Below are 20,009 nucleotides of genomic sequence, written 5' to 3'. Positions count from 1 at the left end.
ATTGTGCTCGGGGTTTATCAATTACTCATTAAGGAATCAGTAACGAAACTATCCATTCACGGTTATCCGATTAGATCGGTATCTCAAAGACAAATGTGGCAATACTGATATCCGATTACGATTAAATTGATTGATTTATCGACTCTATACTCTTGATATGTTAAAGCATTGGCTCAAGATAAGCAAACACATCAGCTATTATACAAGCACCTTTAATAAATTACAATATGTTACAGAAGAAATAAGATATTTTTCGAAGATTTTACAGACAGCCCGAAATCAATGTCATTGAACAATTTCAATTTAATTAAGTCAAAAAATGCAAAGGTCGTTTGTGTCACGGGATTTTGTTAAAGCTCAATTCATCAATTCATACTATCTGAATAATCCTCTGAGATAGTACAGTAACCATCAAGGATAATTATTCACGAGCCATTTGCAGCTGAGGTGAACATGCAAAAATGCCGAGATAGTGCTACATTACAGTGCTAAAGTGCCCAAGACACAATGCAACAGAAAGAGATACCTGAATAAATCAAATGTTGATATGCACGGAGAGGCGTACAAAGAAATAAATATTTAATGAATCAATGATGCTATGTATGGTACATGAATACAAATTAAAAGATATATTAAAAGATAGCAACTGCCGCTATGTAGTGGTACAGCTGAAAAACATAGAGATAACTATGTATTTAAATGAGTCCAATAACCAGGTATGCCGTTCATGAGACCATAAAAAACTACTCGTTCAGTGTTTGTCAAAAACCGATCGTCCCATGGTTGATTGATGGGTTATCCAATACAACAGGCAGGGAAATCAGGAGCACAATTAGGCACCTGTTTAACTCAGGGAAACCTCAACCTTGCATTCCTTTGCAAACTGATCAAAGGGAAATATGATGCACATTCACGACTAGGGAAACGTCGGGGAATCGCATACCATTCACTGGTTAGCACGTTGTAAGAAAGCGAGCAGGCAATATTTAATTCACAAATACAAATTTTGTGCCGACGGTATCGGCTACAATGGCTAATATGTAAACATACATTCCAGTCGCGAATATCGGGTTTCTAGTTCAATCTATTAGCCTACAATTAAAAATCTCCAAATATTTATTACGTTTCACAAGTTGAGTAATACGTAACCTTAATGACCGTGCGAAGTGGATACATGATTCAAGAAAGTCAACTTCAAGAGTATAAAATGTACAGGCTTGGAGCTAATTTATTACTGAAGAGAGGAAGGTACCTTGCACAATTTACGAAGAATTCAGGGTTTAAGGATTAATTTCTCATCAAAGATTCATTGTGTGCGGATGCAATATTCATACCCTATACCTGATGTGTGCCTTATGTTATATATATTACAGGTGTGCACAGCAGATGTTCCATAAAGTTGTTGGTTTCATGCGTTAAAGTTCCGCATAGACAGGGCGAAGGACATGCGAGGGCGAGACAGGTCGTCCCGTCTATTCGTAATAAGTGTGACATTTTTTGCCGCATAAAAAGGCCTAGATTAAGCCTTCCATCGTAAATGAAAACATGCAAAATATTAAATCTCCATTAATAAGTATCATAATGAATATGGTGATAGACTTGATGAAGTTAAGTTGCAATTGCAAATCTGTGATTTTATTATATTGTGTACTTCTTAATTGCTCGCTGTTGATCGGTAATTCCAGAAGGTGCTAGCTCGGATGTAAGCGGGTCCGCAGAAGGTGCTAGCTCGGCTGTAAGCGGGTAATCAGAAGATGCTAGCTCGGCTAAAAGAGGGTCACCAGAAGATGCTAGCTCGACTGTAAGCGGGTCACCAGAAGGTGCTAGCTCGGATGTTAAGCGGGTCACCAAAAGATGCTAGCTCGATTATAAGAGGGTCACCAGAAGGTGCTAGCTCGGCTGTAAGAGGGTCACCAGAAGGTGCTAGCTCGGCTATAAGAGGGTCACCAGAAGGTGCCAGCTCGATTATAAGAGGATCACCAGAAGGTGCTAGCTCAGCTATAAGAGGGTCACCAGAAGGTGCTAGCTCGATTGCGTAACCAGAAGGTGCTAGCTCGGCTATAAGAGGGTCACCAGAAGGTGCTAGCTCGGCTATAAGAGGGTCACCAGAAGGTGCTAGCTCGGCTATAGGAGGGTCACCAGAAGGTGCTAGCTCGGATGTAAGCGGGTCACCAGAATTTGCTAGCTCGCCTGTAAATGGGAAGGTGCTAGCTTGGCTGTAAGCGGGTCACCAGAAGTTGCTAGCTCGGATGTAAGCGGGTCACCAGAAGATGCTAGCTCGATTATAAGCGGGTCACCAGAAGATGCTAGCTCGATTATAAGAGGGTCACCAGAAGGTGCTAGCTCGGCTATAAGAGGGTCACCAGAAGGTGCTAGCTCATAAGAGGGCCACCAGAAGGTGCCAGCTCGATTATAAGAGGGTCACCATAAGGTGCTAGCTCAGCTTTATGAGGGTCACCATAAGGTGCTAGCTCGATTATAAGCGGGTCACCAGAAGGTGCTAGCTCGGCTATAAGAGGGTCACCAGAAGGTGCTAGCTCGGCTATAAGAGGGTCACCAGAAGGTGCTAGCTCGGCTATAGGAAGGTCACCAGAAGGTGCTAGCTCGGATGTAAAAACCAGAATGTGCTAGCTCGCCTGTAAATGGGTCACAAGAAGGTGCTAGCTTGGCTGTAAGCGGGTCACCAGAAGGTGCTAGCTCGGATGTAAGCGGGTCACCAGAAGGTGCTAGCGCGCCTGTAAACGGGTCACACGAAGTTGCTAGCTCGGATGTAAGCGGGTCACCAGAAGGTGCTAGCTCGCTTGTAAGAGGGTCTTCAGAAGATGCTAGCTCGGCTGAAAGCGGGTCGTCACAGAAGGTGCTAGCTCGGCTGTAAGCCCAGAAGGTGCTAGGTCGATTATAAGCGGGTCAGCAGAAGGTGCTAGCTTGATTATAAGCGGATGACCAGAAGGTGCTAGCTCGGCTGTAAGCGGGTCACCAGAAGATGCTAGCTCGGCTGTAAGCGGGTCACCAGAAGATGATAGCTCGGCTGTAAGCGGGTCACCAGAAGGTGCTACCTCGATTATAAGCGGGTCACCAGATGGTAGGGTCACCAGAAGGTGCTAGTTCGGCTATAAGAGGGTCACCAGAGGGTCACCAGAAGGTGATAGCTCAGCTATAAGAGGGTCACCAGAAGGTGCTAGCTCGGCTGTAAGCGGGTCACCAAAAGGTGCTAGTTTGGCTATAAGAGGGTCACCAGAAGGTGCTAGCTCGGCTATAAGAGGGTCACCAGAAGGTGCTAGCTCGGCTATAAGAGGGTCACCAGAAGGTGCTAGCTCGATTATAAGCGGTTCACCAGAAGGTGCTAGCTTGGATGTAAGTGGGTCACCAGAAGGTGCTAGCTCGGCTGTAAGCGGGTCACCAGAAGTTGCTAGCTTGGCTGTCGGATCACCAGAAGGTGCTAGCTCGATTATAATCGGGTCACCAGAAGGTGCTAGCTCGGCTGTAAGCGGATCACCAGAAGGTGTTAGTTCGGCTATAAGCGGGTCACCAGAAGGTGCTCTCTCGGCTATAAGCGGATCACCATAAGGTGCTAGCTCGGCTATAAGCGGGTCACCAGAAGGTGCATGCTCGGCTATAAGAGGGTCACCAGAATGTGCTAGCTCGGCTATAAGAGGGTCATCAGAAGGTGCTAGCTCGGCTATAAGCGGATCACCAGAAGGTGCTAGCTCGGCTATAAGCGGGTCACCAGAATGTGCTAGCTCGGCTATAAGAGGGTCACCAGAAGGTGTAAGCTCGGCTATAAGAGGGTCACCAGAAGGTGCCAGCTCGATTATAAGCGGGTCACCAGAAGGTGCTAGCTCGGCTATAAGAGGGTCACCAGAAGGTGCTAGATCGGCTTTAAGCGGGTCAGCAGAAGGTGCTAGCTCGGCTATAAGCGGGTCACCAGAAGGTGCTAGATCGGCTGTAGGCAAGTCACCAGATGGTGCTAGCTCGGCTGTAAACGGGTCACAACTCAAGTGGTTTTATAAAAAAATGACTGAATGCAAGTCTTTACAAATTATAGAATAGTTGGTCTTCAGAAATACAAGCGGATGGACGGACACATGCGTAGAATCTCCACTCATTTACTTGAACAGTGGTATATTAATTCATACCCGCACGATGTATGTATTGGTTATCGTATTGGCAGCGAAAGTATGCATTTTCACAGCATAGACGAGTCATGCATATGCGTGGAATATCAATGTATTGACGGAACCAGTAACGTCTATGCTATGAACGTCTTTTCGGAGACACTCCTATGCGGTACCACAGTGGTGATAAAAGTAGGCAAAGGTTATATTTACCGATATACTTGCTAAGGCCACGACTTCTTTTTATTGGTTTACAATTATTTTTTGAAAATGGTCCTTTGGGCGGTCGAACAAAAACATTTTCATTTAATATAATACAAAGTTAATACTAATAACATCAGAACAAAGACAACATTACTTTTATAACCTTAACACAGAGACAACAAATCAAATTATGCAAGTTACACATCTATATCTTCAAATAAAATGAGTCCTACAAGCATCTTTTGTAACATCAGGCAATTTTAATCACTCCATTACATGACTATCTTAATGAAATCGTTTGGCCAATGGTTTCATTAATTTTACTGTTGACTAAATGTTTATAGGAAGAAACCCTATGACCCCAGCAATTTAATTGTAAAAAGCCATATTTCAAAGTGTGCACTTAAAGCGGCCATTTGCAATATCCGACTGGTTTTCGTTATATGCGTTTTGATAATTGAGCACGTTGTCCAATGAATGTATGTGAACCAGTCGTCGAGTGTACTTACTTGATTTTATTCGCAACCGTACTCAAACCGGATCGTTTTTTTTCTCGTTTCGCGCCTTTTTCAGTGCGGTCGGGAATAAAATATATAATAAAAAAGACGATTTTCCGATTTTTTTTTCCATTTTCCAAAAATAAGGGTCGGCGGTTTTGTAAACCAAGAGATATAAAAGTCGTGGCCTTACTTGTACCTGATGGTACATAGCCGTGGTGTGCTGACACATTATTTGTTTTGGTTGTATACCTGTTGACATGATGAGTGAGAATTGGTTGTTTCAATGTTGTGAAGTAATAACAGCTGGCAAAGCGATTCTCATGATACGAAGCTGATTACGCGGGAAACCAATTTCGTGAACTATTTCAACACAATAAATACATTTTTTGACTACTCACAATTATTTTTTACCTATTTTTATATTAAACATGCTCTTTGAATGTATGAATAAATTATGAACAAATTGCACCTTCTGTTTCATCTTCACTCATTATAATCCAAAAGCCTTAGTGTAAATAAGCATCCGACCATGTATCAGTACAGAAGAATTGAAACCTATTTTCAGGTGCAACTGCATTGTTCCAATACTTTTTACAGACATCGGGTTTAAAATCGTTTTCTCTTTGAAATTCCACACCAGTTTACCGCATTCGCGTCAGAATGCCGACGGCTATGTTACATGTTTATGTTAAACCACAGAACCGACTTACAAGGCTAGGTACAAGAGGGGGTAATCACGTGATGATCTAAAGGAAGTCAAAATGACGACGTCCAAGCCGAGACAAGTATTTTTCACCGTTTTATCCCCTTTATGTCGTGTATTATTGTTTAAAATGTCGCTCATTTTCCAGCCATATCAGCAAGAAAGTGATCAGCGTTAACTCGAATTGATATTCGCTCTAAAGCTCGATTTTACTCGACTTAACAAAATGTCATAGCGGGATCACACAATTACGCTCGATTGGTCATTGTCGGCGCGGATACTATTTAAATGTACTCCGGTTACTCTCACGTATACTTAAATGTACCGGGTATTACGTGTACGAAAAATATACTCAAACGTTCCCGGGAATTCTAACGCTAAATTGGTCGTTGTCGGCTTTAATCTTTTAAAAATTATGTTCATATTTATGTAAATATTTTTTTAAATGGCTAATATATTTGAAACTCTCTCTCAAAAAAGAATGTCGAGCCAGGTTTTGTTCAAATAGAATGTTGTTTCGTTTAATGTCATCGGATTTGGGGCGGGAATAAAACTCGGGTACTGTCTAATTGGTCGCGTACGTTTTAGTATAATTTCCGTATCCGGAGTGCATTTCAGTATACTGAAGAGTACCCGGGGTAAATGTAAGTAGTACCCGAGCACACAATGACCAATCGAGCGGGTTTCGTCAATGCTTTGATATTCCACGCATGACTCGTCTATGCTGTGAAAATGCATACTTTTGCCGCCTATATAATACCAATACATACATCGCGCATATATGTACCAGAGCCGACATTGACCAATCGAGTCACAATTACAGCTCCAGCTAAGAAACTTCGTAGAGAGTAAATTCGGGATATTCATCGAATATTAATTCGAAATATCGCTTTCTAACTGATATGAGGGGAAACTGAACTGCATTTAATAATTAAACAAAAGTCATTAAGGGTATAAAACGGCGGAAAACACCTGTTTCGGCACGGACGTCGCCATATTGATCGTCACGTGATTACCCCCTCAGGGCACAAGCATGTAAAAGCAGATTATGTCGATTTTGACTCAATAGCGAGCAACTTTACTTTAGCAATTAAATCACGCGAAAACTATGAATTATCCAAAACCTATTAGTGCACATCTATTATGTTTATCATAAGTACAAACTAGTACCTTCGTTTATAAACATAAATGCCAGCAAGATATTCGCCTGTTTAACAGGCCTTACCTAAGGAAATTAAACGCTTTGAACTCGAGATTAGATTGAATGAAAATATTAATAACGCAGAAAGGGCCATTTGATTACAAAACATAATGATGTGAACAAATCAACGACTGTTTACTGTGCAAATGTTAAAATACAATAAATATGAATAATTTAGTATGTCTTTATTGTACAAAAACATGAAGTTTGAAAAATAGTTCTAGTGCGCGTTAAAAACGTGCATAATTATAACACTTACATTTCCACGAATTCTTTGAAACTATTTTAAGGGGTGTTGCGGTAGTTTATTTATCTGAGGATATATTTATAGCAACACAGATGATGCTATTATCACAACTCAATATTTTTGTTATCACAATCATCAGAAATTAACGAGTTGGTTCATAATATAATTGTCAGTGGTTCGATCCCAGGTGGGGTCAACTTTTTTTATTCCTTTTTTTTTTTACTTTCTTTAATTCCATTCTTGTTTTATACTGGAGCTCTTTAGTCCTGTTGTTTACATTTATCAATTTCAAGCATTTAATCACAAACTTCAAAACATGCCGAAATCTGTGAACAAGTACATGTAAGTTATTCATGATTAAGGTCTTTTATTAATGTCTTTTGGTTAACTGTTGTAATCCCAGTTAAGATTGTAAACAATTTCTAATGTTATGCATATTTCTAACAATCTATGTACCGTTACTTGGGTTTCGCCTAATGGATGTATTTTATGAAATTTGACGTTGACGGTATGGATAGTTAAAACAAAAAGATCTCTGTTAAAAGTGCGGTGACCCCCTTTTTTATTTGTGTTTTATGATGACAATACGTAGATGAACATATTTGAGCAGTTTCGCAGAATTTTATTAGACAGAAAAAAATTATTTCCATTTATGTGGTTAAAATAGTAAAAAAATGACGTTTTTTTTGGGGGTGACATAAAAATCATAATTTTTTTTTTTAAATTTAACTTGTGTACTCAATTTCATTGATAGTGTGTGGTTTAATTAAATGGTTTATGATGTATCTTAGCTTATATAATATCTAAATGTTGTTAATTGTATACATTATTAATTATTTTTACGCATTTAGAGATTTTTCAGTTTTATTGAAAAAGTACATGTTATATAATGGTGAATAAAATCAAAACAAGGCCGGTGACCCTATGTTTTTATTTCATTGTTCATATAGTATTTGAATATATATCTTAAATATAAATTTTGGAGAAAATCTATCAGATGGAAAAAAATCAGCAAAACTGCAGCAACACACCTTAAAATCATAATTAAACAATACACTTGTTTTCCTTCTTTGTCCATTAAGATCAAGTCGCGTGTCTTGCTAGAAGCGTTTTTCCAAAAACTCGTGAATCGTGTATATATAAAGTATATTTCTCTGTTCTCTTGTTTGTTTGTTTGTTTTGTATTATCAAATGAATTACTGACTTTGTTGACAAGCAAACTTATTATTTTTGATTTAGTATAATTATATGCGTGCAATTTTGTATGGTTACCGAAGCAACACAAGAAACCTTATAAATTTTAATTTAGTATAATCGAGTGAGTGCAATATAGAAAAAACTAACAAATACAAATGAACAAAACTTCTGTTGTTAAATTTTATAAACTAACCCGAATTGAATGAAACGTATACGAATTTCTTTTCGCATCAGAAATAATTGCACATGACTATCAATAATTTAAGTTTGTATGAAGCCCATTGCTGACAAGACTGCAGACAGAACAAAGGGTAGATCGGGCACGATACTGCCTGTAAGACACCTGTAATTATGAGAAACATAAGATAGTTGGTGGATATGTAAGCCGGGAGATTAAAAGCAAAGCTTTTTACGTGTACTTAGTATGTCAATCAAATACACAAAAGAAGTAGTAGGCCTTCTATCAGCGTTTTAAAAAAATAGTTGGCCGATTATACTTCTGAAGTTCTCTTACGTTTTGAGAACTATTTGGTTTCATGTAAGTCTCGCTGACGTTAGAATCATTTTTACGGGAGCACGTTTTAAAATAATACACATTAATTATGTTAAAATGCCTATTGAATAAAACACGAAACTTAATATCATTTAAGTCAAGTTTTGTGTTGTATCAGTCATTAGCTACGAATATTGTCACCCGTCAATTTTTTACGTTTAACAAATATAAACCAGTAAACAATAGACAATTACTAAGACCAAATGTTTTTGCATACACACCGAAGAATCGGAAAATATCAAAAGTCCACAAGTGAAGCTCATTTTGTGACCACAGTCCACTAAGGTTAAAGTATAGATAAGCATAACAAGCTTTGACTCAAATACTCCTAGCGGAATAATTATGAAAAATAGCGCCACAAAACGGTCCATCAGCCGCAATCTTCAGCATAATGGCCGAGCGGGTATCTTGTTCAGTCAGTGTCTACGCGGACATGTCCCATGACACTTAAGGTCTTTGATCACCTGAACGGGCATTGTTCTCTATTTGGAGAATGACCAAAGATAAGCCTAATTAGTTGATAGTTGAACTAATTAGTATCATCCATTCAATAGGTCAATCCTTGTGTGACATTCCAAAAGTCGATTTTTAAAGAAGACCTGTAAAGAATTAAATAAGCTTTATAAAGAATGAATGACAACGATCATTTTTCATATTTTTCATAGCCTAATATTCACAAATGCGTTCGTATTAATAAAGAAACAGAAAAGTAGCACAAACTAATAAATATATAAAATCATATACAAATAAAACACACAGCAATGACCGAAAAATATTCAAGTGTGACGATGAGATGTCAAATAAAAATAAGTTATCCAATGTACAAATATTGCTGAATTTGGTTTTAAAAAGTCGCTAAGTGAAAAAAGCACAATTACATGTTTGTAATTAACCACCTGTCAAATTGCATTATTTCACAATGGACTTCTTCCCGCCGACAAATGGCGTCTAACTAAATCATGTATTGAACACCGGTGTTGAATGAGCAAGACGATATACCCAAAACAAGATACTCTTCCACAGAAAACGCATATCAAACAGTTACTGTTGTAAAAAAGTCCCACACGCCCTTCGTCAATTGGATACGATACGACTTTATTTAGAGAGATCAGCGAAGGTGAATATGATATACCTTTTTAAAGCGGTCACACAAAAGTTGACTTATATTTCATGACATGATATAATTTGAAATATGAATTATGTAAACGTGAGAAGTTGATTACAGAGATGGTCGAAAAAAATTGAAGATAATTAAAAGATCAATGGAAGGAATGTTTTGTGAAAACATTAACTAGATATTGAATGCATCAAGCACGTTAGCTTCTTGTCACAATTTGCGGTGGCGACATGGCGTATCTGTGGATATCCAATGTCACTTAGTGGATCAAATCCCGGAAAACATACAGAAATAAACAAGCATTAGTTTTCAGTATTCAATGCGTTTTTTTTTACATGAGTTGGCAGTATTGAAGCCTACTTATGCCTCTAATCACCGAAGACTATATACACCTGAGATTGATTATTTTGCTCATTAAGCAATCTTGTTCTTTCAGTAAGTGTTTTGTGACAAAGGTTATATGGCAAAACGGTACACCGCTCAGGTGCAGCAGTAGTTAGGCTAATGTACGATTGATTGATAAATTAACGGACAAGAGTTTAAAGCCGTCAATTTGAAAACTCAGATGTTCTTTAAATTGCGTACGTATGCATTTGTTCAATAGATAAGCATGTCGACGACCTTTACAATCTTGAGGCGTCCCATTCAGAATATTTATACAAAGACACACACACGAGGTGTGAACCATTTAGTCAATTAAAGTAAAGCATAAAAAATTGCGCCATTATCTGGTGCATCATGAGTTCAATTTAGGCTGTCCGACAGAAGATATTCTGGTATTCTATCCGAAAAAATAGTGTAATTCATTGATAAATTCAAACAAGAAGGCGCTTAAAAACGTGTCAACAGATTTGTTATTTTTACTCGTACACTAGTATTAATACATTATCATTCAGCTACAATATCGATAATTACAATCACCTGCGAACCGACCTAATATAAAGAGACTCGTTAAACTATACAGGTCATTAGCTTAGTAAGTACAACATACATTTCAACACGATAATCTGTGAAACATTCAGATGTAAAAGTATAACGCTTGTGGTTCTGCGCAGCTTTTAGCCGAACGACTGAGCACGAATCAAATCGACATTAATCTTGCACGAATCTGAATTTTGTTTTACGTTGCAACAAACGTCTTGCTTATCATATTTATACCTTCAAAGTATTTAATTTACACATGAATTATAGCTAAGGAGCTGGCAAAAAAGCTACTTCAACGATTTAAATTTTAAAGGTGTTTTACCAATCTTAAGTTTGGTTATTTGACTTTTAATATGAGAAGGCGAAAAATGCATATTTTATGGAAATATAAAAACTACTTTATAATTATGGCAATATATTGAAATAGCAATATCCGTGTAAAAGGACAGCTCTTTAGCGGACACAACCACACGATTGCTAAAGGATTACGTGAATAAGGCCAATGTGCATCACATCAATAATCAATATTTACACATTTTGATTTATGATAAACTACGATAGTCGGTGCTGCACGGTCTGGCCAATTTGAAATTCATTTACCGTTTATTCTTACCCTACCTATGATTTAAGTTAAGCAGTCTTCACTTAATGACTAAAGAAACATTTCAACCACGAAGGGGTGTTCAAAACTGTTTATCTGGATTTCAATTTGTTGTTACCAATAATAAAAGATTTGTTTTTATTCATTCATTTTGAAATGTTTAAGTTTATATCTGTTGTTTTATGTGAACATGCTTAATTATAGTATATTAAGTTAGTCTTTAGTTGTTGTCTTGCGAACAACTAATGTCACTACACAACGTTTGCTGTTAGGAGAAAAGTCCTACCAAATCGCACACAAACTAAGTTTTAATTGTATGCATATTATATATCTTGAACATTTCTTTATGAGATACAAAAGTTTCACACTAAACCCGCATTAGCGCAGAGAAAAGTTCCGCTTGAAGTAAGTAAGAGATTTCCAATTTTTACATTTTGGTATTGAATAAAATGTTAAGAACATTTATTTTAAACGAGTCTTATTACCAAAGCTAACAAAACACGGCACAATGATTATGTTCATAATGATTATGTTGATTTTGATGATGATAATTAAGTCGAATTATGCCAACAACGATAATGATGATGTCGGAAATGGCGCAATAAGGATGTTCCAGGTACAAATAACATGCGTTTTCTTTCACTACGTATATGCACCTCTTCAATTCAAGTGTTGACCAAAAAGAAAAACGAACAGAATTTAGTTATGAAAACCGGCGTTGGGTTGACACCAACGCGCGCACTACAGTGCCCTCTTTTGACACAATATCGAAAATCTGCAGTGCATTTGGCGCTTTGATTTTTTCATCGGGACGCTTCCAAGTTCTCAGCCGTTATATTCAGGAGAGTCTATAAGCACAAGTAATCTTGTCAATCGGTGATGCATATGCTTGATGGATGGACTATATCTCATACATTTGATACGTTTGAGTTTATATCAGAAAATCATAGCTTTAGAGCCCAAATCTGTAGTTATGAGGCATGAACAAGTTCAACATTTTACCATTGGCGGGAATGTTGGAGATCATCTTTGAATACCTGCAAATGCTGAGTTCATGTTCGATCAGCTGGAAATTTTTGAGATCAGTAGAACAAATTGTCCGAGCCCGTTTCATGAACATTGGGCATTGACTTCTAGAGTGTTCACAAGCTTTTTCGTAAATTCTAACCAGATACCTCGTTTTGGATCCCAAATGACCCAATTTTGAACTCATGCGAAATATCGTAAGGACAATTGTTATCACCAAAGTTTCATGACAGTGATATTTTTTTCCTTCTTTAAAAATTATATGTAAAAGGCAATAAAGAAAAATTTCCAAAATTCCCAATCGCCATCTGAAAAATTCTCAAAAGGCAGGAAAGTTGCGTCAATTTTGTACCGAAAGCTTATTATCTTCAGGTGAACAAATTAAACTTGCACTAAGACGAAACATTTCAAGCAAACAAAAACAACTTGTAAAATAAGACTTTAGTGGATTTGTTCAATTAAGTATCAAGCAATTACAATACCATTTATTTACAATATTATGATTCCATGACGCGAATTCTCACAAATGCAGAGGTTTTTTTCGTTAAGTTTTCCCGATTGGCTCTGTACCTGTTCTTTTTCTTGTGTTTTTTTTTTAATTTAATTTGGTCTTGTTACAACTTTGTTGACCCAATGTGACCCAATTTCGAACACGGTCGATATAATATAACGGGTCCATGTTCAGACCAAGTTCCGTAAATATAGTGCAATATATATTGCATCTGGTTTGTATACCCGCTTAATATTTAGATAGGCCTGCTCACCAAGTTCGTATGGACGAACGACGGACGAAAGGCGATCACAAAAGCTCACCATTAACACAGCCAGTGTGCTCCAGTGAGCGTAAACGCGCTTGATAAAACACACCGTAATTTGTTGAAATAAAGCCTCACTCCATCACTGTTAGCATATGATTAATCAGAACTATAAGCCAATATTCGAACGATGAGAAACCTTAAATCCTACTTTTTATTCTACAAAAAAATAAATCAATCCGGAGTATCGATTGCATTACGCCTCTTGCACTGTCTTGCATCTATACCATGGCATGAAGGGAAATGACTGCTAATATCCTCGCACATTGAGTCATCATATTTATAACCCTTGTTTGCAAACGTGTATAAATGATAATAAATACGCTGTTTTTGCTATATTATATATTCGTTATATTCCGCAGCTGCGACTTTCCAGGTTGCTCTTGTTTATCTTATGTTTAAGCATCAAATATCATATACCATATATGCATATCATATTGACTGGTAAAACATATGAATGCCTTGGGTCTTCCGACATTACAAATACCCGTAAACAGACACAATAACGGTATTTAAAAACGGAAAAAATGTGAATTCACATTATATCGATATTAATATGTAAACGAACAATGGCATTTAATCACTAAACATTCATCGCAAATAGTCTAAAGTAAATAAAACCCCACCCTTAATAACAGGAAACAGCTGGTACACATGCATGCTGTCACCAGCTGTTCCAATAAGAGTTCATAATAAATCATTGTGTAGAGCAGGCGCTTATAACAATATCTACACTATATGTTGCCATATATGATGATGCATACATATACTAGACTGGTGTAATAGTTCGCAAATAAACAGTGTTTAAATCTTGTTGGATTGTAATCTTTACTGGAAGTAATAATACAAATTACATGAAAAATAGACACACATGTGTAACAGTCGTATACTGTTTAATACTTCGAATGGTGGGAACATCATGGGAAATAATACTTTGTTGTTGAGCATAATAACGGAATTTGAATTGGCCAAAACAGGAATAGACGCATTAAACGTTAACAACTTCTACTACACCGGCGTTTAAGATTACTGGCGTGCACTAGTTTATAGTTAATTGATTGTGGATAAACCAATTTAATGATGGCAAAAGGAACAGAAAACAAAGGCCTAAACGAACTGTTTGGTGAATTTAAAGAATTAAAGATCGCCAATCATAAGGATGATATTCTTGTGCTGGCAGCCGTTGTGCTCATGTCAGTGGGGTTCGCCGTCATCTGTATGGGCTACATCATTCCCCGGGAGTACAGGTTCGACTCCAGCCTGCCCGCCCGAGAGATGGAGAAGATCGAACTGCACTATGTGAAGCTCGCCTACTACCTCGATGTGAGCATTGTGGCTGGGATGGGGTGTGTGGCGGCCGGGGGCGTGGTAGCCACGGCACTCACCGTGTACAGATATGTGTCATCGCGCTCACAACGCGTGTCTAGAGACAGGAAAGACTTAACGTTGCTAAGAGACATACATATGTCCACTTACGGGACAGACAGTCAAAATGTTCCTTCACAATAGCCAATAACGAACTGTAATATAAAAATTCAAAACCTAGAGCATATCGATGAACGTTAATACGCACGATAAATTTGCATGTGAGAATTAATAAACATGAATCTTCTTTCTTTTTCATAAACTAAACCAGTAATGATAACATAATTTTTAACTGATTCAGATTATTCCACGACATATTTTAAACACAGATCAATGACTCGCATTATATTAGCATTTCACAAAGAACATAAAACGGGTTAAAAGAAAATTGTGAATGTCCAAACATTCTTTGCAGTCAAGTATGTTTATTGAAAATTCACAAACTAGCACGATTTTGCGAAAAAGATTATAGTAAAAAGTTTATATTCATTGACATATAAAGATTATTATATAATTTTAAAGAAGGTTTGACCGAAACTCGTCCAACCATTGAAGGGTCATTGTGCCTTAAAAACTCATTCAAAAACATGTTTGCCCGCGCACTCGTTGATATATGCAATTATTGCAGAAATTATTATAGAAATGTTCTCTCCGGTTCACAAACATCAACATCGACAGACATCTTCCTTTCGTGCCGCGCGAACAGCAAAGTCTTTATTTTTATATCCAGCAGTATTAAAAGGTATACGTAGAAAACACTTTTTTAAATTTTTTATTTCAAGATAATTTTAACTTTCATCATTTGTTGACTGTCTCTTGCATTGCAAACACGTAACTAAAGTGTGGAGGACGTGGGTATTATTAACGCTGTTCTACATACTAGTGGAAGACGTGGGTATTATTAACGCTATTCTACATACTAGTGGAAGACGTGGGTATTATTAACGCTATTCTACATACTAGTGGAAGACGTGGGTATTATTAACGCTATTCTACATACTAATGGAAGACGTGGTTATTATTAACGCTATTCTACATACTAGTGGAAGACGTTGGTATTATTAACGCTATTGTGCATACTAGTAGTATTGTTATTTCTTGAGCAGATAACAACGACATAAACATGTCAGTTAAACATGTTTCAGGTGAGAGTCATAAAGCACATGCATATGTAACAAAGAGGCATAACTGTCGGATACCTGACAGAAGTTTGTCGGATACCTGACAGAAGTGCAAACTGGGGTTTCCATGATTGAAAACTAGTTCCAACACTTAAAAAATACTGATCCCAACTTTAGAAGACTTCAACTACAATTTACTACTAACCTTTGGATATATTAAATTGCTTAAACATTTAATTGAAAACACAGCGGCTACAATCAAGCAATGTAGCGGTCCACAATAACATGTGTCTGTTTAGTTTTTTCTCTTTAATGGAGATGTGTGCAATTCACCGGTCTTTCTTCCTTTGTAAACAAAGTACAGTCTGGAGACCAAGCTATGCAAGTCAACCAACCAAAAAAGGCCTACTGCTCATTGTGAACATCTGTTTGAGTCATAAAAACACATCCATGTCCCGCCATGATTCAAAGACCCGATGTCAATCCCTCTGTCGAAATCATTTAAATAACCGGGTAGCTCCAAAATAGTACAAGCAGCTTCAACTTTACAGACAATATTATCAACATATGAATCTAGATACATTGGGGTTCCTCAGATTTTAATTAAACGTACAACTGAGCTTCTTTTAAAATAATTGGGTAGCCATTAAACTAGATGTAAGTTACTTATTAACATGAAGTAAGCATAATCAACGAAACCAGTTTCGGTAAGGATGTGCATTACCATTGACGCTCTTTAAACTCGTATGTGTATATTGTACTGAGGTGGAGTATGTAAGGTAGCTGGGGTTTCGATAGATTTACCCCCGATAAAATCCAACTGATTGTTCGGTCAGACCAGAGCCGACCTAGAGTTTGTACGAGTTCGAGAAGCGTTGTTTTGTAGTTTGGTTTGCACGTTGTACAATGTTTTTTATAATCATCTGTCATTTAATCAATTTATGGCCTTAAGTTTTGATGCTGGGGATTTTTATGTATTATTAGAATAGTTACAGTGTTCATGTATATTATTTAAGCATTTTGTCAAAGTATTTCGAATGATGTTTTATGACATATTGATAGTGTTTAAGTGCTGTAACATGTATTAGAAAACATTATTACAGATTGTTTTTTTTAAAGAGTAGTTTACTTGATAAAATTTCACCGATGTCTTAACATGCATGGCAAAACTATACTTGGCGAAAACGGTGCAGTTGTTGTTTGGGTATATTATTTTCATAAATTAATCCAAACTAAAACGTGCGCAGTGATTTGTCCATTACGTTGATTGCGTACAAATAAAGCGCACTTGAAATACGCGCAGCACGCAAAAGCAGTAGTTTTTTTTTCCAGACAGAGCTAGCTTGTATACGCAGGTGCGTTTCATAAGAAATGCATTTTTATACAAGGATTGTTAATTTACAGTACAATATATATCGTAATTTAAATCCGCTGGTGTATTTACACTCCGTTTATTCAAAATTGGGACATAAAATAGAAACTTAATTAAACTTTAATAGTAATTGATGTGTACAACAATATTGATATGCAAATGAAACAGACTGACGATATTAAACTACTTGGCTGTGAATAGATTTACGTCGGTCGCATAAACAATCAGATTCTTTGAGGTATTTCAAACAAACTTCGCTTGTTTGTAAAATTAAACAGTCCTCTCTCATGATATGCTTTTACTCTTAATCAAAATAGCGAATTACAAAAACGCAATTTAGTTAACATATACGAAGCGTTTAATTTTTTGCGTTGCGTCCTCCTTAATTGAATGCATTTAATATAGGGTATCTAAAATTGTCATACAACAGTTCGGATGGCAACACATTATTGTAATGATAAGATATATTGTCATTTCATCAAACAAGGTTTTGAACATCCTTCCTATCAATTTACATAATGAAATTAGATGTGAAATTCCAACAAGGTCTTTAAGTAAGTAACATACACACATAGAATAATAACCCCATCAAAACTTCATTTATTAAGCCCAACCTTTTGTTTTCTAATGTAAGCAAACACAAATATTTTCATTGATCGAATGTCCAAAATGGAGTTCTCAAGCTATTTCTGCTAGCATGCTACATATACACGCACGTTCAATACAATCCTCCATCCAAACTCAAGTTATTGAACGGGAACGATTTTATTATTTAGTTAAAGCGACAGACAGACAGACAGACAGACAGACAGACAGACAGACAGACAGACAGACAGACAGACAGACAGACAGACAGACAGACAGACAGACAGACAGACAGACAGACAGACAGACAGACAGACAGACAGACAGACAGACAGACAGACAGACAGACAGACAGACAGACAGACAGACAGACAGACAGACAGACAGACAGACAGACAGACAGACAGACAGACAGACAGACAGACAGACAGACAGACAGACAGACAGACAGACAGACAGACAGACAGACAGACAGACAGACAGACAGACAGACAGACAGACAGACAGACAGACAGACAGACAGACAGACAGACAGACAGACAGACAGACAGACAGACAGACAGACAGACAGACAGACAGACAGACAGGACAGGACAGGACAGGACAGGACAGGACAGGACAGACAGACAGGTTTCGTCAATTTCATATAGTTCTACATGTCTCTATGTCAACGTAAGTACATATACGTAATATTTATATTCATATTTATCGTGAAAGAATTATTATGTAAACATACATTTATTTACATGTGTTAATTGACGTTATTCGCACAACTAAAAATATTTGTTGGAAACAGTTTAATACTTCTTACTGCAATCTTATTCAAAAGTACATATATTCTATTATTATGTTGATATGGTCAGGTTTGCTTGTTTGTTATTCGTTTGTTGTAAGTGTATTTGTGTGTAAAAAATCATTAATTCCTTATTAAAATAGAATCAAATTAATCAAATTATTAAGTGACAATGACAACTTAAAATCAGATGAGTTGTTTGAAAAAACAAACAACGTTGCGCATTCTTATTTTACGTAGTTTCCGAAAACATCGCCATTATCAGCATAAACTTTCCGACAGAATTAACTTGTCAATGAGCACAACAATAAAGTATTCACGTTGTCGTAAATTGACAAAATAAAAAAAATGTTTCAGATATGCACATTTTCGTTGTAGTTACGATATTTAGGAAGAAACAGTAATACTGAACATTTACCATAATTTAAAATATCCATTATATGCATGTTTTTACGATGTACAAACCTGGCAATTATACAGTGTTACAATCGATTGAATAATAGTTTAAAATAAATCATGCGACATATGATCACTAATGGCCGAGTGGTGAAAGTGTTAGACTTTTACTCAATTGGTCAGTGGTTCGGGCCCAGTCGAGGATTACTTTTTTCGTTCAATATTTTTTTCTTACTGGAACTATTTAGTTCCTGTGTTTTTACATTTATCCTTTTAAAGCATTTAATGACAAACTTTAATACATGGCAAATTCTAAGAAAAAGTCTCTCTAAATAGCGCACGCATGTTTAAACTAGTCTCTGTAATTTGCACAGTTTTGTTTTGTGTGCGTGTTGATTAAAACAAGCCCGGAGAAGTTTATTTGAAAGAACCGTTTGAAGTAAATTAGTTGGAAATGCGCATTTTATTTATAAATGTATTTGTACATAATGGACTCTTTATCATAAATAGCAACACACTATTATATTGCATGTCACATTTTACATAAAAAGCATAGATGCATTTGACTGACATAAAATATCGTTTTAGTGGATAACCATGTCGATGATGCTAAAGAAGCGCAATAACCGATCAAAAATCGACATAAATACAAATCTGCTGAGCATGTGTATATAGAGTTATATGTTTTAAATATGTTTCATTTTCACTTTATAATTGAAAAATGTCAATTGTACTGGTATGTTCAACTCACCCTACTTTTGAATCCCATACACTATCCGATATAAACATGCACACATAGCAGCCCACTCTCTGTCTAGCCACTGATGCACAGGAGTCACTGTAGAAAGATTACCTAACATTGAGTTATACAGGACAATTGTGTAACAATCTATGTCTATCTGAGACAAACATTAGGGCTTATTTCGCTGTCAACTGAAGACACAGTGTCCGCGGTCGCTGCAGTCTTACAGGTTATGCTGATATTTCAATATTTCGGAATATTTAAGCATCCACGTTTCAAGTTTATAATTGTACAAAATATGCAATAACAACGAGCAAACTATTACGATTTTAACAGACGTGCGTTTAAGTTAGACTATTCAAGGTCCAAACTAGACAGAACATAATTATTATGAAACAATAAATTGCAATATGATAATATTATGTGGTCTAT

At 36.8% G+C, this 20,009-nt stretch overlaps 3 protein-coding genes across 8 annotated transcripts in view; 1 reads left to right on the top strand and 2 right to left on the bottom strand.

The window, feature by feature from the left end:
- LOC127862093 (collagen alpha-2(IX) chain-like) overlaps nucleotides 1-19,708 on the bottom strand; it is a 78,903-nt gene extending 59,195 nt beyond the window's left edge. For all 6 annotated transcript variants that reach the window (XM_052401057.1, XM_052401062.1, XM_052401061.1 and 3 more), the window contains exon 1: nucleotides 19,587-19,708. The gene's annotated coding sequence lies outside the window, so the exon portion shown is untranslated. The remainder of the gene's footprint in view (nucleotides 1-19,586) is intronic.
- On the bottom strand, nucleotides 1,811-5,078 carry LOC127861702 (resuscitation-promoting factor RpfA-like). Its single transcript, XM_052400388.1, has 4 exons — nucleotides 5,069-5,078; nucleotides 3,137-3,976; nucleotides 2,637-2,834; nucleotides 1,811-2,190 (listed from the first exon to the last, which is right to left on the bottom strand). Exons 1-4 carry the CDS (start codon nucleotides 5,076-5,078, stop codon nucleotides 1,811-1,813), a joined length of 1,428 nt encoding a protein of 475 aa, XP_052256348.1.
- Nucleotides 13,920-14,815, top strand: LOC127862095 (uncharacterized). Its single transcript, XM_052401066.1, has one exon. It carries the CDS (start codon nucleotides 14,281-14,283, stop codon nucleotides 14,710-14,712), a length of 432 nt encoding a protein of 143 aa, XP_052257026.1. The 5' UTR covers nucleotides 13,920-14,280; the 3' UTR covers nucleotides 14,713-14,815.
- Nucleotides 19,709-20,009: the final 301 nt, after the last annotated feature.

The sequence above is a fragment of the Dreissena polymorpha genome, chromosome 16 (assembly GCF_020536995.1).
Source record: "Dreissena polymorpha isolate Duluth1 chromosome 16, UMN_Dpol_1.0, whole genome shotgun sequence".
Classification (NCBI taxonomy): domain Eukaryota; kingdom Metazoa; phylum Mollusca; class Bivalvia; order Myida; family Dreissenidae; genus Dreissena; species Dreissena polymorpha.
Note: the sequence above shows the minus strand (reverse complement) of the source record. Positions and strands in the feature narration are given on the sequence as shown.